Source organism: Aulonocara sp. 'chitande type north' Nkhata Bay, linkage group LG20 (genome assembly GCF_057382095.1).
Source record: "Aulonocara sp. 'chitande type north' Nkhata Bay isolate Kocher_YH1m ecotype deep benthic linkage group LG20, A_spYH_male_GT1.1, whole genome shotgun sequence".
NCBI lineage: Eukaryota > Metazoa > Chordata > Actinopteri > Cichliformes > Cichlidae > Aulonocara > Aulonocara sp. 'chitande type north' Nkhata Bay.
In genome coordinates this window covers 24,226,433-24,252,131 of record NC_141363.1, presented here as the reverse complement: position 1 = coordinate 24,252,131, position 25,699 = coordinate 24,226,433, and the positions used below count along the sequence as shown (strand labels likewise).

The window sequence follows — 25,699 nt, the reverse complement described above, 5'->3', positions numbered from 1 at the left end:
CCTCAAAGCACACTGTGTTCTGTTGATCTTATGTGCTGCACAATAATGTTTAACATTTAGTATTTACTGTCATATTCCCATATATCATTGTGATGTTGTTTATTCTATTACTCTTGTTCTCTTCTGCTTGCTTTCTTTTTTCTTTCCCAGCAGGTGATCCAGGTGATTGATATATGCATTTTTTTTCTCTGCCCGTTCTGTTGGTTTTTGTCTTTTGCCCTTCTCCCCTGTCCCTCTTCTCAGCTGTTTCTCTTTCCCTCTTTCTTTCTCCCCTTCTTTCCCCCAGTCAAGTCTGTCCCATATTCAGTAAGTGAAAATAAAATCAACAATAAAAGGTGAATCAAATGGACCATTACGGCAAGGCTGGGATGGTCAGTTTGGTAAAGTAAATCTGTTGGGCATCTTTCTTTGCCTTTAGACAACAATTCTGATGCAAAAGAGCCAAACGGGACAGGCAAAAAAAAAAAAAAAAAAAAAAAAAAAGTTCTAATGGTCTTTATAGACAAATAAAAGTAGTCATATATACTATCATCTGGTAGCATAGGTTTGTGTTTATATTTCACTGCAAAATTATCTTGTTTGCATCACTCTCTTTGTTTTCTTCCCATCCATCATCTTATCTCCCCAGGCCATGTGACACATCTTCCTCTTCCTCTAGTTTGCTTGTTTTGCTTTACCAAACTGTATTTCAGAAGGGAAAAGGAAGCGTTGCTGGTCATGCACACACACGCCCTTCTGCCCCAGCTCCCTTTTCCCACCCAGTGCTGCCATGCCATGCTCCCTATGTAATCCTTTTAGCAGCAGTGCTGCTGCCCGCCTGGCATTGTCACACTGTCAATAGAGGGTAATTCCCAGCAAACAGGCAGTCAGCTTGCAAGCCACTCTCCCTGCTCCTACTCATGCAGTCGCTCTGGCATAATGTATCTCTCTCTGGCCAAAAGGCCATGAAAAGAATAAATGAAAAAACACTAGAATCATTAGAGATAAAAATGCATGGCTTAAGTAAAAAAAAAAAAAAAAAAAAAGACATTCTGATGTACAAGAAATCAATTTCCAGAAAAAAAAAAAAATGCTGGCTAGTTTTGAGAAGACACCTTGTTATTCTGAGAAATAACAAAAACTAGGGCGACAGAGAGAAATGGGCTTCAATGTGAATAACCTGGGGCTGTCTGTCAGCGTGGTGCTGACATATTCAGCTGAAGTAATGGCGGGGAAAGATGTGCTGATGCAGCCAATGCTAAACTCAATACATAGAGCAGAGTGCAATACACCAACCGAGCTGCCTTCGGGCTATGCAAGCCAAGCATGTCACTGTAACTACGGCAGCTGACCGAGCCCGGTGGAATTCAGCAATAATAATATTCCTCATTTACTATTAAAATCTATAATACGAAAAAAATCTACTGTATGTTCATTATTATCTACTTTCAATAAAGCTTAGATATACAGGGAGTGCAGAATTATTAGGCAAATGAGTATTTTGTCCACGTCATCCTCCTCATGCATGTTGTCCTACTCCAAGCTGTATAGGCTCAAAAGCCTACTACCAATTAAGCATATTAGGTGATGTGCATCTCTGTAATGAGAAGGGGTGTGGTCTAATGACATCAACACCCTATATCAGGTGTGCATAATTATTAGGCAACTTCCTTTCCTTTATTTGTTTTTTGTTAAGTTGCCTAATAATTATGCACAGTAATAGTCACCTGCACACACAGATATCCCCCTAAAATAGCTAAAACTAAAAACAAACTAAAAACTACTTCCAAAAACATTCAGCTTTGATATTAATGAGTTTTTTGGGTTCGTTGAGAACATGGTTGTTGTTCAATAATAAAATTATTCCTCAAAAATACAACTTGCCTAATAATTCTGCACTCCCTGTATAGGATACGATCTTTTTATGCCCTTAAAAACACCACAGTGGGAGATTTCTGTTTTTCCCAAAGCTCTATGTTTGGCTTTTGAAATTAAACAACCTTTGATATCATTTAGAAGCTTGCAGATAATCTCTTTGTCTTGCCACTCAGACTAATTCTTAGCTCAGACTAATTCTAGCATGTCACATTTAATTGTGAGAAGCATTTAATGGGCTTCATAAAACCCCACTGATCGCTTGTTCCAGAACAAACTGCATCCTAAATACTTTATAGAGTCTTGAATGTCTTGTAATAGGCTAAGACATATTGGTCACAATGAAAATGAGCTGAAAACAAGTAAAAAACAAAAGAAGACTATGTAAAAAAAAACAAAAAACAAGACCTGTGATTTGAATGGGGAATTGTAACCTATCATCTGGTTTGCATGTGAATCTGTGGGGTGCTGAGCAATATTTTATTCTTCAGCTGGCAGATTTAATAAAGGTCAGCATCCATACAGTACAGAAGCACTCTCGGGGTTACAGCAGTAAGCAGAGTTCAGTTGTAGTCTGATAACAGCTGACAGGCCTGCTATCCCCGTGGAGTTCAAAATATCAACAAAAAGCATGCATTCACTTGCATGTTTGAGGAAGAAAGAGAAAAAAGGAATCCCATATTTTTTCTTTTCTAAGGCTATAGCTAGATGTTTATATTTACTGTCACTAGAGGCAGGGGAGCTTCTTTGCTATACAGTTAACTCATACAGAAACCACGGCCGAAGCGTATTGAGGAAACGCCTTTCATATGCCCATCTAACTCCCAGCTTCATTTGATGTTGTTCCCTCTGCTGTTAGCAGGGGCTTACATCTCTTCAATATTAATGGCCCGTGGTGGGAGGCACCGTGGCACTTAATAGAAACATTAATTATTCAAAAGGCCTATCTTGTGGAAGGCACATCTACTAATGTGTTAGTATGTATACAAATCAGCTCTTGATGGGGGCTTTGGTGCATACAATCAAAACCAAATTTATTAATAAATTCAGCCCAACAGGGGGATGTCGGCTTCTTAAAGAAACTGTAATCACTGAGAGACGGGAGGGGGGTGGGGGCGGGGGACGACGCACGAATGATGAGCGCCGGCTTCACTACCAATGATGAGTAGAAAATAGGTGTGTCTGTCTGAAGTACATGCTCACGCAGAGTTGATTTTGCCACCTACAGCCATAAACAGATCTGATTTTAGATTGGCCTCAGGAGCCCCCCACGCCCAAACTTCCCCCCTACTCCCCGGCTCCTTTGTTCTTCCCACCTTTGATGACTTTACATCTCCCCCTCAGTCTTTTGTTGTCTTGCTTGAATCGTTTCACCTCACCCAAACCATTCATACTTTCACAAGTGTAGTTTTTTATTTTTCTTCCACTTAAACGGAAAGACTGACCGTGTAGCTCTGCTTCTGTAATATATTGTCAATCACTGGTTTTTGATAGAAGTGCTAATTGAAGAATAATATAAAAATAATAATTATGCCAGTCATTTCCCCTGTGAGCTTTTTCCTTTGGCTTGCCATGTCATTTCAAAACCGGTTTGTTACATTCTGTAGTTTTCAGATTTGCTTTTGACATCATTGCTTAAACATTGGACAACTGATAGATGCAGTATAGATATAGTAATGCAAGGTTCTCAATGTTTAAGCTTACTTTTGGTTACATGTTTTATTTATTGCTTCTTTTGTGCTCTTCACTATTGCAAGTCCCATTGCATGATGTGTCAAAGTCTCAAACTCATCATAATGGATGTAATTTGGCAAAAAGAGTCAGAAACAGTTAAACACAGAGACACAAGAACAAAAAACATGGAGGTATAAGACAGCAGGGAAAAGAAAAAAGAAGATCGGTCGGACTTCATCAGCTTGCCTATTTTTCGTGATTATTTGCGTGTAGTATAGCAAATCAATTACCCAAGTTGTTAGCTTCAGTTTTTAATTGGCTAGAGTTACATGTGGGTATGTAGTGGAGGAAAAAGAAGCTAAATGAATAAATGTGGAGGCAGATAGGTCTGGTAGGTTAACCACAATGCACTGGTGTGTTACCAAGCTAATTAAATAGTCGGCCCCTCCTGGCCTGACTCCTCTGTGACAGCAGACCGACAGTGGGGGCTTTGAGTAAGCAAAGGTCTGCTTGTGGAAAACAAATAAGCACTTCCAGGTCATGATCCCGATCTTGCTGATGTGGAGGACATCCAGCTATTGGGTTCTAGTCATGTCTGTGAAAATTCAGCATGACAGAAAAAACAAGAAGGAGCACCGCTCATTCACTTGGTTATGGATGCAAAGATAATTAAAAAAAAACTACGATTACTTGCTTGTGAAATTCCCTTTTTAACAGTTATTGGTGCCAAAGAAACTTTCAAAGGGCTGGAATAACCTTGTGTGAGGACAAAAGACATTAAAATCTATGAGCAGGGAGCTGTGCCTATGCACAAAGAGAAAGCAGATGTCAAAGAGACAGCCCTTTAAAACTACAAATCTCAAGCTCTATTTCTGTGCGTGCATGTATTTGTGTGTCCTTGCCCTTGGATAAGTCCTGAAGATGAAAAGAACTCTCATAAGAATAAGCACCTGCGAGTATAACACATATAGCCGCACAGGTACATAAACAGCCATACATATAATTTTTGTTTTTAAGCAAATAAAGATAGATAAACACAGAAAAAGAAAAGGCAAGATAAAAGGACAGACAGAAAGGCAACAAACATTTAAGGATGTGCAGGCATTTGGTGGGCCAAGCACAGTAGGGAGCCTATTGAAGGTTTATTCTCATTCTTTCTGAGTCCACACAAAACCAAAGTAGAGTAGAACAGCTGCTTCTCATGCAACACCTTGTTCTATCTTGTACAAGATAAAAATTTTAATTTATCAGAGGTCCTATCCATCTCTTTAAAGAATCCCGCTATTACCGCTTCAACTTAAATGTTAAAAAACAGCATGCCAGAGTCAAGTGTATTCTTATTCTGCTGCAATTTAGTGATCATGATGTGCTTTGGAGAATACCGAACAGGTTTTTCACTTTGTAACTGCCTTGCCACTGGCACAGATGACAATGTCTTATTAAGCCGTTTTAAGCTGTCTGAGCTGTTAACTTTGAATTTTAAGTATACTTCTACAGTCTCAGCTGAGCGCCTCATGACCCTCTGTGAAAGAACTGTGACAAGATGCAAGACACACCTTGCAACGGAAGCTGATAATTACATATCGATTGACCGCTGGATCTGTGTGGGCAGGTAGGAAGGACAGACGAGGGATTATAGGTACTGACCTCAGTGATGCGTGGGTTGGTACACTTCACATTCTTGCTGGACAGGTTCAGCCAGCGGGTTGTATAAGGGTTGATGGGGGGGCAGTGGTGCCTCAGTGTACACCTTCCCTCACCACTGCACCAGCCACACTGGAATTTCCTCTCTGCCTTTAGACACATGCCGCAGCTGTCCCGCTGGGCTGCACACTTATACAAGTGCACTGTGGGATGACATGGGCAATACAGTGAACATACCAATAAGTATTGCTGTTATTGTTAAAAGGAAAACTGGTAGATAGTCTGCTATGAGTAAAATATTTTTCAAATTTCTTAAATACTCTACAAATGATTTGACATGAATACATACAAATGCTTTTGTGACCTCTCACAAAAAAATGGAATATTTGCACCAACAAAAATATCCCAAAAATGACAGCGTCCATCCTATTTTCTAGCAGATATTGACATCAGCATCTTTTGTTCTTACCTTTAATATTTTCTGGGTTGTCAATAATAAAGTTGCCGTTCCACACCACTGAGAAATCCACAGGAAGCTCACTGATTTTCATTCCTTCATACAGATACTAGAGGCCACAGAGTGATGAAGAGGGAGAAAGAGATAGAGATTGGGATAGAAGCAGAAAAGAGAGGAGGATTTCAATGGGAAGTCTGGGAATTTGAATCCCCGTGAACCCAAGTGGAGACAGTACTGTGTCCTTCCAATATTACCCCATACTTACATCATCTCAGTATCTGAGGAGCAGACAAAGTGAAAAGCCACAAGATATGGGACAGCTGGGCAGGAGCTTGAGCTTCCCTCTGGCCTTTATTGATGCTGTGCTTAACTGCCTCCCATGCGCTTAACTCTAGCCTGACTTTCATTGCCCAAGTGTGTTTTTGTGTTTGTGTTTGTGTGTGTGCAGGAGAGAGCGAAAGACTGGAAAGTAAAACATGCATGCCTGTGGTACCTCTGGGAATATACTACAGAAGTCAGCAGTATATTGACTTCTGAAGGCAGACTCGTGCTACAGTCTTCTTCTGTATAATTATCTATGATGATGGCTACTATTTCTCCACTAACTAAATAACATACACACACACACAAGCATACACATGGTATGGGATTCAGGCCATTATCTGTTTTTGTATACAGTATTTAAAATGTGTGCGTAATTATATAATGGAGAATTACAGACAAATCAAATTACACATCATCAATTTCACTCATATTGTCTCAATGTGAAAAGGCACCGCACAACCTACCGAACTGTTCTGGCACTGTACACTGGAGCTGTTGAAGCGGAGGGCAGTGACTCGGTGGCTGACCCCCTGGATGTGCAGGACGCACTCATAGCCCCGCTGGCCAGACTGGGGCTGTGGCAGATTCTTGGCCTTCAGGGTTATAGGCTTCACCTCGCCTGCTGGGATCAGAATTTCCTCAGAGCGCACTAGCTGGGGACAGTCCTGGAAGGATAAAGCAGAGAGGGTCCACGAAAAAGAAAAACGTTCCACTTTCATGTTTAGCAAGACAAGGAGAACAAAAGAACTTTGCAATAATGGTGAAAAAGGAGGATGATTATAAGTAGGAAACACAATATGTAGAATTAATTTCCACATTAATTCCAAGTTAGAATTTATAACTGATTTCTGTGACCTTGGAAAGCTATGAGCTGCGTTGAAATACACATTCTCAAGAGAGGAATTATGAAACTGCTCAATTCGTCAAAACTGAGAATGGTATCAGTAGTCAGTGGTTTAAAGTATTCAGTAATAATGGAGGTCGTTGCTATTTGAAATACTCTGAGAAAACTGCCTTTATGGCTTTACACAATGAAGCTTCACTCTTAATGGCCTTTAGCTTTGTGAATCTTTACATCTCAAGTCAATTAAAGTATAGATACAATATCATAAGGCGATATTCAAATATACCTTTAGATTGTAGGGTTGCTAAAATAAAATAGCTGTTCCTGATGTCATAGAGAAAGGCTGGTCTTAATTCATAATTGTGAGTACTGCATCTAATCTTACCACTGAAGCTCTGTGTGCCATGCACAGCAAATACATATGAACTGAGGCAATGCAAGCGGGCTACTCATATATGTACAGAAGAGGGATTATTAACAAGTTTTTTTTAATACAAGTGAATGGGTTTAAATGAATAAAGGCAAACACTTAAAATCCCAGTAGTGTAAATGTGCATAGCTAGTGACATAGTGATCATTATTGATGTGGTCAAAATGATCTTGTGTCATTGTTAAGACATGTTAAGCTCAGTAACTCCAAGGATAATAGACTGTTAATTGCTATTGCAGAGAACAAGAGCTCTGAATGAGTAGCACCACTTCAGAAATAGAAAAGCTTAGATGGCTGTCTTTCTGAAGACATGCCCCGAGGCTGACACAGAGCTGAAACGCAGTGCAGGAGGCAGGTAGAAAGAAACCAAGTGCAAATATGCAAAAGGAAGGGTGAAAGAGAGAGAGGAAAAGATGGATTAGGTTATAAGTCCGTGTGTCTGTGCATGTGTGTTCCACCAACCTCAGAAGCGTTGACCCGTCCCTCCTGGAAGGAACAGCTGGAGGGGTCATGGGTGCACAAGTTGCGGTATTTGCACCAGTGGCACCGGAAGGCACTGTTCACACATGACAGACACCTGCAGGAACACACAAACACACACATGCGCACACACTGAGTGAAAGGGGGAAAAAAAAAAGAACAGTGCAGTCAAGGAGGGACAACGAGTTTGCCAAAGTAGGGGGAAGTGCCACATAGGAAATGAGTTCATGTCCCAAGTGGGCACCTGCTGTTGTTGTGCCCTTGTGGTTGGCACAGTACCTAATAGCTGCTAGGCCAAATTCTCCCTGCATACATTTTCCTCTACCATATATTAATACGTGTGACATGTGTGAATAGGACACCACAATCACAATAAGAAAGAGAGAGATGGAGAGGTGGGGTGTTATACTAGTAAGATAGCAGTAATGAGGATAAACGTGCACTTTCCAACACTGTATATAGAAACTATATAGATGAACAGAAGGTGAGATGAGTCAAAACAAGAATGGCCAAAGAAAACCAGTTGATGGGAAAATACTAGGTACAAGACATGCTATTCTGCATGTTACTAAAGCAAACCAAGGCAAGCACAGCACTCACTTTTAATAGACTGTGATGAGATTTTACTGTGCTATGTATTTTTGAGCAGTTGTTCAAAAGGGGTGGGCTGGGGGGGGTTGTCACAACTGGTTCTCTCTTTCGTTGTCTCCTTTTTGCACATATGCTCATTGTGAAATATTATCACTGAGGCAAAAATCATCAGAGTGATCTCTGTCAAGAAGCCTAATTTGAATGAATCGGGCTGATTCACTATCAGGAATATACAGGGAACGATATGTGCAATAAGAGGGAAGTAACAGGAGGTGGCATTACTGAAAGGATGGTGTATGCCCTTTTCAAATGTATGCATATTTCTTCGCGTGTGTGGCTGTGTGCACTCTGTTTGTCATCAGTGATTAACTGAGCTGATGTGAGAGTTGGTAATTGCATTCTGTGCTACTCAGGCAAGGTTCTCAAATAGCAATATGAAGAGAAAGGAGACAAAACACGAAGAGAGAGATGCAGAGTAACACTGCCTGCTTTTATCTAGCAAAGGAGACAATGGCTAAAACATTTTGTTTTAATGTCAAGGGGAGAGTCAAAGGATAATTTGACATGGTAGGATTCCTGAACCCCTGTGATACCCTTTCTCAACTACTCTCAATTCAGTGATACTCCCAAGTCAATGAGGCCTTTGAATCTCACACAAACAGAATCTGCCACACTGGAATGAAGCAAGCAATTGCAAAGGTACCGCAGACACTAAGATCTCCAATCCAGGGATTCAATTCAACATCACTCAATCAGGGACAGACATGGCATGAAAATGGGCATGAAATCCCCACAGAAGGCCTGTTAGGCAGAAAGCAGAGTGTTTTGTAGTTGAGCATGTTTGAAAAGAATGCTTCATTAACAACACAACACAGATTCTTCCTGTGTGGACCGCGGGGAACAGCAAGCGATCAGATTACATTAATTTTTACAGGGGATATTTTTAGGGGACTGGGGCAGGCTAACGTTAAAGACAAATAGTGATTAAAGTCCCACAGCACTGATTCGGTGGTTTCGGGCAGCAGCTCTGGGCATTGTTCTTGTCAAAAAAAGAAAATGAATGGACTCAGAGAGCGATACTCACAGTTGGTGGACACTGCAGTTGTAAAATTTGACCTCTGTGCTGATAAGCATCTGACCGGTCTCCTTAGAATTCAACCTCAGTTCAACGCCTGACCAATCTGAAAGAGAGGAGACACGACATCAACCTTTATTTAATCTTTTACTGTTACAGAGCAGTGAATATGTTCGCACTGTTTGCGTAGTTGTGAACAGCAGACTGATTTTAGTTTTAGGCTTATTAATATTTTTGAAACGAAGGTTGTTAGCACACATACACACATCACTTAGAAAGGTATTTCTTGTGTAGTATTGCATATATTTAAATATGTAACATGAAGGAATACTGCTTGCATTGAGCCTGTGAAAATTAAATACCTGAATTTCAATCTCATACAGAACCATTTAATCAGATCCAAATTTATTTACCTTCACTTTGCTGAACAGAGCTCTGACTGTGTTTTGTGAAAAAAAAAAAAGCCACATTATCTCTCTCTGTCAGAACACCAGCTCCATAAATATGTGCAAGTGTCTGTTTGTATGTGTCGAGCAGCCTGAATTTCAGATGACATTCAGTGAGTAGGAGGGCTGACTGACCCTTAGTGCTCTGTTCTCTCCACAGCACCTGTTGGGAATCAGGATTTGTTTCACACAAGTCTCTATAGCAGGCACATAACAGACTTCTACTAGTACATATTTGTCTCACAGGATCTGATAAAGTCATATAGAGGTCATATCTGCACAAAACTTCATCTAAGACCATTTTATTTAGTGGACAAGGGTGCCAGCTATTTTCTTTAACGAGTTCAGTGTCTTCACAGTTTATCCTGACCTCTTCTCCTGCCCCTTCACATAATTGTATTTTAATTTGGCCTCTCTCCTGTATTTTTCATCAGTCTCCACCTTCCAAGTCTTGATCTCCCCTCCCCCTCTTCCTTTCTCCTTTCTTTCCTCTGTTCTCCTCAGATCAAGTCACCACGGCACAATCAGTGTTGATGTGCAACAGACAGAAGACTTGCTAGGGGGACAGGTGACGGAGGTCAGGAGGAGGTGGCCTCAGGGGAAAGCATGTGAAGTAAAAACAAAGGTATAAACAGCTGGATGGATAGCTTGATGGATGGAGGAAGGTCTTACAGGGGGGATTGGCTGACATTTACCTGGGGGAGAACATTCATATTAGTGCCTGATGCACTTGTCCCCATGGGAGTTCTGAGCAAACAGGTCTGTCATTTACTCACAGGAAAGAGGATTACCAACCCCCCAAAACACACATGGACTTCCATACACTGCATATTATATATTATTCAGGCAGTTTAGTTTTGTTATCCTGCAGCCATCTTTCCTTGCAAACAAGAGGCATTTATTGTCAAACAACAGATGTTAATATTCACAATGATATACGCATTTGCAAATAAATGAATGCCTGAGCCAGAGTGATATATTTGTGCCCTGTATTTACAATAGAAGTTCATGAGATTTCCAACAATCATATAAGAGAGGTTATTGGCATACCTTTACACAAGATCTAAAAGCAGTCTTCCTTGTTTATTCCAAAGAAGGTGTCATGTGACATGCTTGTTTTGTGGAATTCAATAAAATTAGCCAATTTCAAACTTTCAAATTCATCAGGTACCAGTGGAGGTAAAGAGCAAACACACTGTCTATGCCTTGGCTATGCAAAGACTGGAATCCATCAAATCAACTTACTCCCTCTAATTGATCCCTGACTGAAGAGTAGACCATAGGGAATGGTCTACGGTTAGACCATGGACTAGTGTTAGTCCATCCCCTATTAGGCAAATCTAAGGCCAGACATTAAGTGCAACGTAGCTGGACCACAGGCCAGGGGATCTAATTTGGATCCTCAAGCAGATTTAAAGTAGCCGGGGTCATGTGTTAGCACAGTTCACAGCAAAACAACCTGAATCCTGTGGGTGCTTGTTATTTAGACAGCCCCTGAATAAACTGGGAGTGCTGGATCACTAAATATGTTTCAGAGTTTGTACACGTGCAGCTGAACAGTTAGCCCAGAGATTTGTAAATGAGAGGGAGGGACATATCAGAATCCAGCAAAGGCTGTGTTTTGATGAGCGTATTGTTGACTGCACAGGAAAATAAGCATTTTCACAACTAAGCCATTCATCAGCTGGCATTGCATACATGGTAATATATGTGTGTCTGTTTTCTGTATCTACCTTGGTCAGTGGGGATGAGGGGGACATCTTTAGCAGCAGGAGATTTGCAGAGTATCTGGTTGCCATTGACCTGGCCCTCTACTTCTGTCAAGTTGCCAAACGAGCAGGTGATGCCGGCAGAAAGGTCTGGTACGTCGCTCACCTTCACTAGCAGCTGCAGATGGTGTGAGACATGACAATGTTCTTAGTAATGAAGTTTGTTGTACACATTTTTTTGAGAATGGATCAAAATGGACACTAACACTAATGAAAACAGATAAAAAATTGGTAAAAATTTCCTAAAACTTCCCCATACCTGGAGCTGATTTAGAAGACTAATGCGTGATACATCAGATAGGGGAAAACACATAACCAACATTAACAGTTGCATCTTTGATAAACAAGACATGAAAATCTGAGATGAAATTATAAAAGGAGACAGTGGCTTAAATTCAGCAGCTCTAGTCAGGATGAGAAAAGAAAACACTGCTGTTGGCAAAGCTGTCCGTCCACTTTGCCAAGAACTGTTTCTGCATCTTAAAAACAGCATAATAAGGGAAAAAAGGTTTATTTAGAAGCTAATCTTATTTGTTTCTAGAAGGCATCATTCCAGAGGTAAATATCATGACCCACTCAGAAGCAGTAGAAGCTACATGGAGGAAAAAATGGGGAAAAAATATCACATGGCAAATTCTACTTTTTCTTTTACCTTTCTTTAGTATTTAGAAGGTGAGACAGATACAGGAAAAAATACACACAGAGACACTCACATATGAGATGCACTACACAAGTGCCGATGCACATAAAGGCGATTGAAGTCATTCTCTGGAGAGCAGTGACACTGTGGCTGGAGCATTCAGCTGCTGTTCCTATAAATAAATGTATTCTGTGCAGGGTATGTGATCTGGCTCTCTAGCCAAGAGAGGCAGTCTGGATAATTATCACCATGGCATTTCACAGCCTTGTTCCATTAGCTGTTATTTTTGGGCCATACCGTTTGAAGTTTCTTTGTTTTATCTGCCTCTCACTAAACACCGCAGGGCTACTGGGACAGGCAAGGCAGCTGAGCAGCTTAACTGTAGGTCTTTTAAGAGATGCTGACTGTCTCAGTGGCTGACTACACTGCCTCCCTCGTTAGCTGGCTTGTTCTGTTACCCATCAAGAGGATGGATGATTTCTTTTATTTTTTTTCTGCTGAGGACCTCTTGTCTTTCCCTGTTTTACTTTCACCATGTTTGTGTTGCTTCACTCTGAGGTGTCAGAGAGATCCTTGATTACAGCAATCACAGCAATCAATGTCTTTTGTTCAATGCAGAATTCCCTGAGTAACCTCTCTACAATAATTAGCTCTCATCATCCTCAGACACACATATACAGATAAACACTCAAAAATTGCTTATGCAGAAATTGTCTCACACACAAAAACACAGACACAGTAAGCTATTGCACAAAATAAGCTTGTTTCTGAGAGTTAAGATTTTGCTCTTTTCGTTTGCTGGCTTCCTTTCACCACGATGGTGGTGGGGGTTTTTGCTGCTTGGCAGTCACCATAATTGGTTGCAGATTTCAGCAAAGGTAATTTCATTGTTTTCACTGCCTTTTCCATCTGTCCTGGTGCCCACTTCAAGAAGCTGCGTTGTCATGGTGATAGCAGTCTACCCCTGTGGAATTTGTGAACTGTGTGAATTTGAGTGTTTTGTGGTTGGTCAGATGACCCCGTTTCTGATATGACAGCAAAACGGGGGGGGGGGGGGGGGTTGGTGAAACTGTTAAAATGTAATAAACTGCTGTTTGCAAAGTGGACAACGGGGGCCAGGTATGCTGAGCATTGGCTTGAGGGTGAGATATAATATGGTGCAGGGTGAGTCAGTGCAAGAGCCAACTGCATGTTAACAAGATTTTTATTTTTTTTATGTTTAACCACATAAATTAAAAGGTCAGCTCACCAAAATACATGGAAGAAAATGTGTTGTCAATTAATCTATAAAGATGTCTGGAGAGGAGTGCTAAAGAGATCTTCTTGGTTCTTGGTTTTTTACTTGCAATAAAATCCCAAGAAATCATTTAAAAATCTGTAATGCAGCTACTCTCAGCTTAAAGAGTCACATTTCAGTCCACTTAAATTGTTCTGAACAGCACAAAAGTATTTCATGTATCCTAATACATCTATAAGTCAGTGTCTTACATCTCATACCATTTCAAACCAAAGACATTTTTCTGAACAGGATGTGCATAAAATGACCCATTAATAGTGTGGATTGTGCATAGATGTACAACAATCTCCAGAATCTGGACAGGCAGATCCTTTCACTGTTGATCTTTGCGTGCTTTTACTGAATCCGTGTAGAAATACTGTACTGTACTCAACTGCACTCGGACAACTTTAACGCCTACACACCCACCCACACAAACATGTCTTGGCACACATATTGACTGCTCTGTAAAAAGTGAGCATATGTATGCTGAAACGCCCACGTAAAGCCCTTATGAACCTTCCCATCTAATGTTTATGCATCAACCAAACTCAAGACTAGATGAACAGCTATGTGGGATCGTTTAAAAACTTCTGCTTTTGTTGCGTGGGTTGGAAATACATAGATAGCAGCTAATTTTTCATTTTTGACTTTGCAAGCAGTGGTTGATATTGCAGGTATGTTGTATACTGTGTGTAGGATTATGCATATGTGTGAGCGAGTGCTTGTTTGTTTGTGTGCAGACTTACATGTACGCTAGGTTCTGAGACTGCAATGCTGTCTGGATACACGGTTGCCTTCACACACTGATTGAGCGAAGCAGCAAAACGGTACGGCTCATCTGCACGTTCACATCGATTCCTTTGAGAGCATCTGAACAGAGAGGAGAAAGGACCGAGATAGAAAGAAGTTACTGATATTTGCTTTTCAATGCCATCAGTGATATTATACAGCACTGAAAAAAATATGCGCGTCGGATATGATAGGAAATAGAGGAAAAACAACTTATTCCATGAATAAAAAGTTACAAGAAAAAAAAAAGTGCCGCCAAAGGGATGTGCAATGAAAATATGTGAAAATGAAACTTACAATTATAATGTAACAATTATGACTGGAGGGCAAATGAGAAATTGTGACAATTTTAAACTCCTTCCAAAAACAGACGGAAGAAAGGAAGCATGAGGATTGTCAAAGATGGTGAAGACTGTGTAGGGAAAGGAATATTAAACAATGCTGTAACAGAAATAAAACAAATATCCCGCAGCAGTGCTGTAGGGAGATGTAACACTGTCACTGTCTCAACACATTAATAGCCAACTTTTGTCACCAGCCACTATATGGGCACTTACGAGTCCATAATCATCCACCTTTCGATGTTTCCCATGCTTGTTTTAGGACATCTGAACAGATCAGTAATAACCTACAAAAAAAAATAAAAATCACACCAAACCCTTGGGGCTTCTTTGCTCACTTTTCCTTGTTTTGTGCTTTTCTGTGTTAGTCATCCAGATTTGTTTATTTTGTGATGATCAAGGCTGTAAATGTGACATGCTCTACATTCTGGCTACAAGTTATGTTGCTGTTAACAGACTGTGTTTCTCTCTTGTTCCGCTAAACAGATGGCAGGCTGAAAAATTATTTTAAACATTTTTGCTGTCTTATTGGATTGGTTAAAAAAACCAGTTACAAAATAGCTCATTCTCAAAGATATCTTATGAAACTCACATCATTAATAACAGCTGATCTCTATTATAAACATGTAGGTGACTGGCTATGCATTCCCAATAAACTGCAGCGACAAGTGGTGGCACAGAAGTGGATGCACAACACAGCTAGATTGCTTCCTTCAATCTCAGCATAACTCTGTAGATGTAACTAGTACAAATTACAAGGCGTTCTCTCATAAGAGATCTTAATGGTCAGACTGCGTATCAAGTATCACAAGACACTGCCACATCTCTCATTAAAACTGTGCCACCTCCCACCACTTATTAAAACTGTGCGGTCTCTCCATCCCATTACACCAAAGCCTCTCTATCCTTATCCAACCCAGTTATAGTGTCTGGCTAACTGGCTGACTGGTCACAGTAGCTCTAATTGGACTCTAAAGGGTCAGCTGCTGTCCATGGTGCTGATGTGCCACTACAAACTCTGCTATTCTCTCCTGGTTGCTCTGTGCGTGTGTGTGTTGTGTGTTGCACTGTGTGCTCCGCACCGTGTGCTCTGCGCCGTATCATGCTTCTTAACCACATACTCTCACATATACTGACTCCAAGCTACATCTTCATCCACAGCCTCTGTGTGCAATTATGTTGTCAGAAGTCCACACTACTAGGCACACCAAGACACACACACACACTAATATTCCAAGCACTCCCTAGGGAATTTAGAGAGCAGAAAAGTGTGGAATTATTATAGTAGTGAGAAATCTCCCACTGGGAAAGGAGGGTCACTGCAGCACTTTTTGATGATGATCACCTGCTTTTCCCCTTCACTACTTTGGTAACTATACTTTTTAATATTGATGGTTTTTTTCTTACTTTACCTTTTCATTTTACACATTTGACCGCACCGCTGGTTCATTTGCCTCGGTCTTTCTCTTCCCCTCCGTCTCTCTCGCTATTATCGGCCCAAGACACTCCTTTTTGTCTTATTCTAATACAAGTTGAAATTAGTACACCTTTCTTAGGCAAGGTATTACTCTGCCTGCAATTTGGTGATTCTTTTACATTCACAATGGCAGGAGAAAATGATACTTAATGTGCTTTCAGGTGTGGGCTGCGGCACGATGTTTTATGCATGTCTCCAAGCTGTATGGGTACAGATGCAAAAACCTGGGCAGTCATTAACTGACAAAAAGCTCTGCATTGATTTTCCTCAATGTGAATCTCTCTCTCTCTCTCTTTTTTTTTTAAAATAAAATTAATTTCAGTGGGGTGAAGTAAGATGAGAGCGCAGCAAGGGGGTGAGGCAGCGGGGGTGGAAGGCGTGCAGGATGGCAGCTGTTGCCATGGTTTCAGGAGATGGCCATTATCTCTGTGTAGTTAGAAGCTGACCCCTTGCCTCTCTCATTAGCTGAAGTGCATGCCACTGAGTGTTGACTACAATCCTGCCTTCCTCATATTCCCCCTTCTGACCTCCTGCCTTGTAGATCTCCCTTTTTCTCCTGTCAGTCAGTAGTTTCACTCATGCTTAGTGTCCCATCACTTCATACAACAAGTGTTCTCTAATGCACATCTTCCATATGCAAAGATGGACAAATATGTTTATCTTTTTCAATTTCCTGTAATAAGCAACTGAAAACTATTTTATTCCAGCCAGAGCTAGCGGCGTCAGATTTTGGTTAGGCTCCTTAAGCCCTGTCCAGGGTGCTGAAGTAGCTGCATGCACCATCATTAGCTCTCTCTGGTATCAACAAGTCTTCTGCAGAATACAAAAGAAGTTGTGAGTGGCAGTCCCATTTTGTGCAACCATGGGAGGTGAGTTGCTAAAATGCACCCTAAAATTGAGTGGAGAATATTGTTTACTACTGTAGCAGTGTGTTCGGGCTACACCGTTGTTCAGGGTGTAAATCTGACATAGTATATGCAATCTAATTCACTTTTAGAAACTTATATCTAATGTACAGTGTAAGGTGTAGTGTTGGCCGAGGAAGCAATTTCTATAGTTGGTAGGGGTTAGGATAGCAGACGCCAGAAATTGGGGTCCATTCCACCAATGTCTGCATCTTATTCTGTTGCCTTGGAGAGGAAATTACACCGTCATCTCTTCTCCACCTTGTCTTGACAGACACACAGACGCACGACTGGTAGAGAGCATCATCCCTGCATACAAACTAAAACAGACACATACGAGGGCATGGCCACATACAAATCATGTATACTCAAACCCTCTGGAAATTACATGTGCATAATAGCATACAGTGCCTTGCACTTAATCTTTCACACATTTAATAGACAGCATCGAATAATAACATAAACACACGTATGCACACACACTATGGTCTTGACAGCAGAGAGGAGGAGAGCCAGGCCACCGGGAAAGATTGCCGTCCTTCCTTAAAAGCACAACAGGCATGCTTTGGTGGCAGGGCAGGGGGATTGGGGAAAGGAGTACAGCGGGAAGCTATAAAGGATGTACAGAGAGACTTAACTGGATGTATATTGAATATTTGATGAGCTTAACAAAGCTTTACTAGTTTTAAGAGGCAACCCATAATGTTAGAGAATTGCTGGCAGGATTTGCTTTGAATGGGAACCTAGACTGGGGACTGTGTGCTTCATCAAATAAACTTGTTAATGTAAATGTGCATAAAGGCTGACTGCACTGGGTCTTTGGCTTCTTAATATGAAAAGCAGACTCAATAGGTGAGCAGGGATATGTCAGGCTGTGCTGTACTGTGCTGGGTTGCTCTCTGTGTGACACACACATAGCTGCACACCCCTTCTTCAGTGTTTTATCCTCACTTGAACTTATCCAGTCCATTTGTTTCTTACTGGTCCATTTTTAAAGTATAGGAATACATTTAAACTTCAAGAAGTACTAAAGGAAGTGAAAAGGGAAATAGTAAACTCCTCAGGGCTTTGGCTGACATGTACTTTGAAACCCAGAGTTCATGTCAGGGGTCAAACCAACCACTGTAGCTCTTAGCCTGTCTCCAGTGGTGACTGATAATGTCACAGCAGGGCACTGCCCAAAGGACCCAGAACACATCAAGACCACATCTCATTCAGTGTATCTTGAAGATCTTGAAACTACTGTGGTGTAAATTCAGTGTGTTTATACAAAACAAGAACAGTAGAGCACCCATGGTCAGATGAACAAACATGTCAAGGTTTATGCAAACCCAGAGAATTTATAAAGAGACCATTCCTCAGTGCTCAGCTCAAGCTATAGCTTTTCTTGTGTGGGCTGAGCAGAGAGCAAAAGAGAAAAAGGGAAAAAGTCAGTGGAAGCATTGCAGAGACGGAAGCATCTCAAAAAGAAAATCAATGAGCAAGCAAGAGATACACAGTAGGTTGTTAGGATCATTAACTGTATAATATGTTGCCTGCCTACATATACTGTACACACTGGTGCAGTATTTCTGCATGTTGCCAACCTGTATTAGCTCTAGTTGCTAGGAATCTATGGAAATATCGATAGATCTGCATGTTTGTGATCGATATCTCATTAGGCACAATTGGGAAGATGGATGCAGCTTCCCCCTGACTGCTAACTGAGGCTTTGGCTGATGAGTTGGCCATTAGACACACAATCTGACATTCACAATGGACTGAGGCAGCCATTTTCATTGCTAGTCTAATTGGTGTTGCCACTGTGAAATTAGAGGAAATTTTATGGTCGTTGGGTGACACAATTTGCAGCGAAGTAATAAACATGCCACATAAACTAGGGAACAATAATTTAAGAAATAAGTTTGTGGGGTTTTGTGTGTGTGTCTGTGTGTGTGTTTTAGCAAACATGCATGCAACGCCAAATATGACTATTTTCTAGGTTGATGTTTCCTGCTTCAATATATGCTGAACACCCACAACTTTAAAACCAATGACAGAAAAGTAAATAATACTAATCCTCTTGTTACACTGTACCGCCCAGCTGGAAAGCCTTTGGTATTGATATTTGCATGGGTGTTACCTACTGTTGCAGGCCATTCACAACCCCCCAAAGGCAATAATATTCCCAAGGAAGATTATATGGACTACTACATCATAAAAACAGCTTAAAAAGTCAAATTTGATTCCCGAGCATGACCGCCAACCAAACGTCCGAGGTCACGATTCAAATGAGCAACAACAGGATGCAAAGGAACAAGCCCAGTCCAGAGAGGTCTCATTCCCTGAGCCACAGGACCCAATAGATCCACTGCTAGACAGGTAGACAGGCAGGTACCTGACCCAAACTGTTTTGTGGTTTACTGAAACAGATTTGGGTGGATTAGCCACATACAGTCAGACACTAATGCCGTGTAGTAGTGACATATTATTCTACTCAGAATAAAATGCTGACTCATTCTCTGCTGGAGTCTACTATACTTCTACTCTTTAAGCTGTCACCCTCACAACAAACACTCATTTTGACACAGAGAACGGAATTCCTTATGCTTATAATACATTACCGCAACCAGTCACTGATTACAACATTAGTAATACTGCAAACATTATTTAATACTATAATGGTAAAAAATTTAACCTTGAACCTGGTACCCTTTTGGACATAACTCAAACTTGTTACTAATCCTGACAAATCTCAACAAAACCATTCAGCCTCTCCCGGAATGTTGGAGTGAGTTGAGAGGATGGAAAGAGACTGAGTGATATGGGACATTTTGAGATGGAAAAGCCTCTTTTGGGCATGATTAGAGAGCTAATCTAACAGCAGCGAGATGCAGGCTAAGGGAGGGAGAGGGAAGGGGGGCGGGAGGGGAGCATCACCATAACGCCATGTTTTTGGATTGTGGTCAGACGAAGGCTGAACTACCCATTCACAGGACAGCGACTGAAGAGCGCTCGAGATGATGAGCTCCCTTTGAGCAGCAATCAAAATGCTGCTCCGTTTTGTCGGCCGATGAGTGTACGAGAGCATCAAACACTCTCTCCCTCTTTCATTCTTCCCTGCTCATTCTTATCCTCACTCTTTTTTTCCCTTTTTGGTCTTCGTGCATTCAGTGAATGCCTAGCAGCTGCTGGTAATTAAAGGACTTTAGAGTCTCACACCACATTGGATCAGAGGTAGAAGAAAGAGTAGAAAGACAGGGAAGACAGAAATGCCACTTCTGGTCATCTCAGTGCCTCCCTCTCCCTCTGCAACATTCTCTCCTCCTCATCATTGCTAGCCAAACTAATGTCTCTCCGTGTTCCTAATTAGCCACCTTAGAATGCCGCACTTCAATGAGCATGCACATGCAAACATAAAGGAAATAGTAGTGGGTTGCGGGGCAGGAGTTGGAGAAGAAAAGAGGATGGATATCGTGGATGACAGCTGTAGAAGGAAGGAGGAGGGTGATCAAAGCAAGGGGTGTTTATATGTGGCAAGCCAACCATCTCTGGAGTGTGTGTGTGTGGCTGATTCCAGAGGGGAGAGTGTCTAAATAGGAGACAGCAGTGAGCCACACTGGGCTGAGGAGATCAGTAGAGTTGAATAGTTTAGAGACTAGCTTTGCTATTTGGGTAGTGGGGAAGATGCAAACATGGAAAGAGGGAAAGATAATTTCACAAAATCAACAATGGCTTAGACATGGATGACAGAGAATTGGAAAAATTGAGGGAAACGGGGGATGATGGAAGAGGAATCACAGCTGAGGAAAGAAAGAAGGCTGGCAAGAAATTTAATTTCTGGGTGTCTGGGATGAGGGGGGTGCTTCACCAGAAGGGTGCAGCTGCTTTTCCTTAGTGGTATTTGACAAATATCTTCTTTAATTGTCAGTTATATTGTGCATTCATGTCACCACGCTAACTACACTAAAGCCACAAACTGGTTTATAGATAATTGTTATCCTTTTTATGCTGTGCAATTATGTATGTTTCATTTAAAATCCTGTACAAATTTCTTGGCTTTCAGTTAATAAGTGGGTGTTTTGATGAAGTAGTCGAAGTGGACAAGATTACATCATCTCCTAAGCACTCAAGCAACACTCATAATTCATTGCAGCTAACAACACGAGATGACATTTTTCTGCTTTTTCTGAGGTTTCCCTGTCTGATGACGTATATATATGAGCTGCTGTGTTGACAGAGGTGTGTAATTGTGAGTGGTGGCACGTCGGCTTTGTGCATGAAAGAACAGGCTGAATAAGGCAATGCTATGTCAAGACATATTCAAAAAATACTTGCTTCAGTGTTTGTTGCATCTTCTTTTTGTGCCACCTTTGCCAAAAGGTGGACAAATTGTAAACTTTGTAGAATCTTTTTTGTAACCATCTGTCTTTTTTTTCACCAGGTATTTATGCTGTGTTTATCATGCAGAAGCTGGATATAAGCACCAAAACCGATATTTCACGTTAGAACTGTTGCAGAAATCGTAGCTCTTTCAATACATTTGTAGGCAGAACCATATGGAGGCCTGAAAATGCAACAGAGAGAAAAGCTAACCATTCTCCAAGTAACTTTTTTCCTCTCTGCAGCAGCATAGCTAAAGCTGACAGGGGTCCTGCGATACTCTTTGCAGGGTCAGGCTAGAAAAAGGGGGATTAGGATCAGAGACAGGTGGCAAAACTGTTCGCTGTATTGAGAGGACAGATGGCTGATCTTACGCAAATCAGGGTGCTGACCTTTTCTCCCAACAGTACAGTACAGTGATCCACATGAGTGTTTGTGCATGTACATAAAAATCGACCCCATGTGCACTGACACATGCATGAACCCACTCAAACGTAAGCCCTCACATATTTTCTCGAGAAGCAATTTAAACACCAAACAGCTGTTCCCTCATCACAGCTGGCTTCCAAAAGCCATTCACCTTTAAGGACCAACACCTTTTACATGCAGTGGACTCAGATTCCTATCAACGTGAATTATTCTATCCCCTACCACACCTACACAAAAGCATATGATTAGCAGTCTAGCATGGAGGCTTATGTTGTGTTAAATGATCCCTGTGTGAAGGCACGCAGACTGCACAGAATACAGAGCTTTCGTCAGCCCCTCCTGCTCTTTGCAAGCACATGCTGAATTACCTTGTCGCTAGGCAATTATTTGTCCTGTCCCAGCTTTGGAGTGATGTAAATTACTTTAAGTGCACTTTGCAGGGGCTGCCATCATGATAATGATGATTGCAGCAGTGCTTTGACACACACACAAATATTCAGCTATACCTTTACAGAGTGGGTCTGTATTTAGGGGGGCTTCAAATGGGGACACAGTAACTAAGAAAAAACTCCAATAAAATCTGTGTACTTAAGAAACAAAGCAGGAGAGGGAGTCAGAGCTGAACATCTTTCAGCTTTTTTTTACTGTTCAGTATTGTCTGTATTCCACTCTTTTACATTGTTTCATCTAAATATTCACATATCAGTTGCTTTTTCAGATGAATACATGCACACGCATATTTTTCCCGCATCCGTTTCTCCCTTCTTCCTGTCATTTTGAAGGTTAATTTTGTTGCAGTAATTATTGAGCTCCAGCAGGTGTCACTCATGCTTTCTATGCGTATTCTCTGATCTTTAAACTTTCTGATTGATCTCTTTGGTCTGTTGTTGCCTGTCTTTTTAAATTCCATTCAAACATATATAACATGAATGGCATCATTTCCTGTAAATATCAAGTCATGTCAGAATAAAGCTGCAATGACAATGGCAGCAACAAGAAGTTCTGAACCATCTCTGAGGCACAATTATCCATTTTCAGTCAGATGCTGTCTCCTTTCCTTAAACTGTATCTCATCAGAGACAAACATTAGGAAAATAACCTGTCTGCCTTTGCGTGGGCAAAGTGAGGGCCATTTTGAGAGACATCTAACAAAATCTGTCTGAACTGAAAAAAAAATGAACAAACACAACAAACCACTAAATATGGAGCGGTGCATGGTAAACAGCAGACAACTGCCCTCATGTTCTGGATACATATAACTGGTAGAAAATGGGCATATGGATGCAAATAGACATGACAGCTAATCAGGGATACTCACATATTATGAAGAACACACCAACCACAGTGTGGATCCCCAGAGCTCAGGCACTCTCCACATGTCCCGTACTGCTCACATGACTCGATGGGAACTTGGGTAACCTGCAAACACATTAAAACATCATTGTCTCAGTGCAGCCAGAAAAGCGTTACAAAATGTACAACAAAGATCTCTGAGTATGCATGTGTTTGTGTGTGAGCATGCTCAGTCCCACACAGACAGACGCCAGTGAAACTATTAATTAATGTGCAATGTTTTGACACAGTTAATCTATGTTATGAAATGTAATAATGTGACACGCACCATTACCCCTCCATCCCTATTAAACAGTGTTATTGTTTGTTGTGGACCTGTTGCAGAGAATGATGTGCCTCAAAATGTTTGGCTACACTACGCCTCTGTATACTGATGTGTGAGATGCCAACTGCCCAAGCAACTGTTGCCTTTATCTTAAAGCCATAAAAACTACTGAACAGCTGGGATCAGTTGGCAAGACAAATCTGTTTTTCTGCCATCAATGGGTTTTTGTCTGCACCAGGGCATCTGTCCACCTAGGTATGGCCTGTGCAAACACACCAACACATGGACGAGTGACAGACGTTTTTCTCAAGAGAGCGTTCAAAGTACAACTTGATGACACAAGTGTAAAATGTGTTAGGAAGAGAGTTAGAGTCAAGTGTATTGAAGAGTATAACTATAACTATATCTAAAATAAACAAAGAAAAGATAAACTTTTGAAATTATCAATGTTATTAAAAAAAAAGTAGAGGCCTGCGGCATGACTGTTAAAACTGGAAAGTAACAATTAAAGCTGTACTGTAAATGTTTTTTTTAAAAATATGACAAGGGAATAAAATTGGTATTTCAGTATTACATGTTGAAAGTGTCAGCAACAATAGATATGATTAAGCGCTTCCAGTGGAAACCAAACACACCCCCATACCACACTAACCCACACACACTAACCCACACAGTGCTATTTGAGTAGAGTCGCATAAAAAAATAAATAAAAAAATATCCTAGTGCTCACTGTACGAACTTGATTTGACTGATATTGTTTTATTCAGGGTTGAGATGTTCCATAACCTATGTAAACACAACACACTAGAGAAGAACAAACTTCACAGCTTGTTTGCCAAAGTGTGCACCACAATCTGGGCCTACGTAACACACACTTATCTCCAGGTAGGTTTTATATACACAAGAGCATGAGTGTTTATGCATCTGAATCTAGTTGTCTGTCTGATGTGGTGCTGCCGTCTCGAATGACCTTCCTTCTTTCTGTCTAGCTTGGAGGGTTTCAGAGTGAAAGGTTTTTGTGCGCTTGTGTGTGTGTGTGTGTGTGTGTGTGTGTGTGTGTGTGTGTGTGTGTGTGTGTGTGTGTCCGCCTGTAAATGTACATCTACTGTAACATGAAGCCAGAAAACCTCAATACTGCTCAGCAGATGAAAATGGCATAAGAAAAGCGGGGGCTGAATCAGTTCATTTTAGAGTCTGACACAGATTCATTTCCAGTTTTGTATGTCTTTCAGTCTCTTGGCAAGTGGCGTGTTGGATGATAAGTGCTAGCTCTGACAGTGTTTGCCCTGTTCAGATGCAAACCTCAGGATCACACCAATGCCTAATAAGTGACTCCTCTGTAAAATGTGATGGATCGAATTAAGGGTGCAAATAGCACCTTTTAAGTGTTTTTTGACCCTGTGCATATCACTCACAACTGGGTGATAATAATTGCTGTTAGCAACCATGGACTGGAATTAACTGTCAGTTAGAAATAACAGCTGGGTGTTCATCAAAATCCTGTCTTTTATGGTACACAGTGTTGAAAATTTACAAAGAGCTGACAGTAAAATTTGAAACATGCATCTGTTATTGCATGGATTCTGAAAAGTTATAGTCAGCAAACCTGTCAGATGCTGTAAAACCTGTGAGCTACACCTGTTCCAGTGTGTATTTTTCTTTCTTTGTTTAGTGCTTGCTACTCAGAAGCTCATCATAGTGTCTGCCTGGTCCTACAGAAAGACAAGCCCAGAGGACAAAGAAAGCCACTGACACGGTGGGAAGTTGACAGTTTGTGTGGCAGTTCCACCATGGACACTCCAGTTAGATTAACCCCCTGTCAATTCAACAAACTCTATTATTGTGTGTGTCTGTGTGTGTGTCTTTCTTAGCTTCGGGACAAACAGGTGGCATGCTGTAATGAGCTGCAGACGAGGTCACATCAGCAGCAGAAGCTGCAACCGATGACAAACAAGCCCACCAGGAACTAGACTTGGCTGAGGAAGCAGCAACTCAGTCTGTGTGTGTATATATCGCAAAGCCTCTGAATCTCTCTTAACCACAGAAAGTCGTCAGATCCTTCTCAAAACATGCATGAGGCTGCTGAAACTTTATACTATTACTTTCACAGAGGCCCAGACCCATGAAAGGGTTACACTGTAGAGACAGCTGTCAGTGGGGGAAAGTCAGAGAATAGTGAGGGGAGCTTAGGGTGTCCCTTATGGAGCAGTGTTTAAAGACTGACAGACACAGAAGGCTGTCAGCTGATACAGTACAGACTGAAGAACAAAA

General features: G+C 41.2%; 1 protein-coding gene across 3 annotated transcripts in view; it reads right to left on the bottom strand.

Moving 5' to 3' along the window:
• plxna2 (plexin A2) overlaps nucleotides 1–25,699 on the bottom strand; it is a 166,775-nt gene that overhangs the window by 46,140 nt on the left and 94,936 nt on the right. For all 3 annotated transcript variants that reach the window (XM_086278460.1, XM_086278458.1, XM_086278459.1), the window contains 8 exons: nucleotides 23,129–23,229; nucleotides 14,254–14,377; nucleotides 11,553–11,706; nucleotides 9,383–9,479; nucleotides 7,690–7,804; nucleotides 6,418–6,618; nucleotides 5,642–5,738; nucleotides 5,176–5,375 (listed from right to left, as the gene is read on the bottom strand). In XM_086278460.1, coding sequence (XP_086134586.1) covers nucleotides 5,176–5,375; nucleotides 5,642–5,738; nucleotides 6,418–6,618; nucleotides 7,690–7,804; nucleotides 9,383–9,479; nucleotides 11,553–11,706; nucleotides 14,254–14,377; nucleotides 23,129–23,229 — 1,089 coding nt within the window. The remainder of the gene's footprint in view (nucleotides 1–5,175; nucleotides 5,376–5,641; nucleotides 5,739–6,417; nucleotides 6,619–7,689; nucleotides 7,805–9,382; nucleotides 9,480–11,552; nucleotides 11,707–14,253; nucleotides 14,378–23,128; nucleotides 23,230–25,699) is intronic.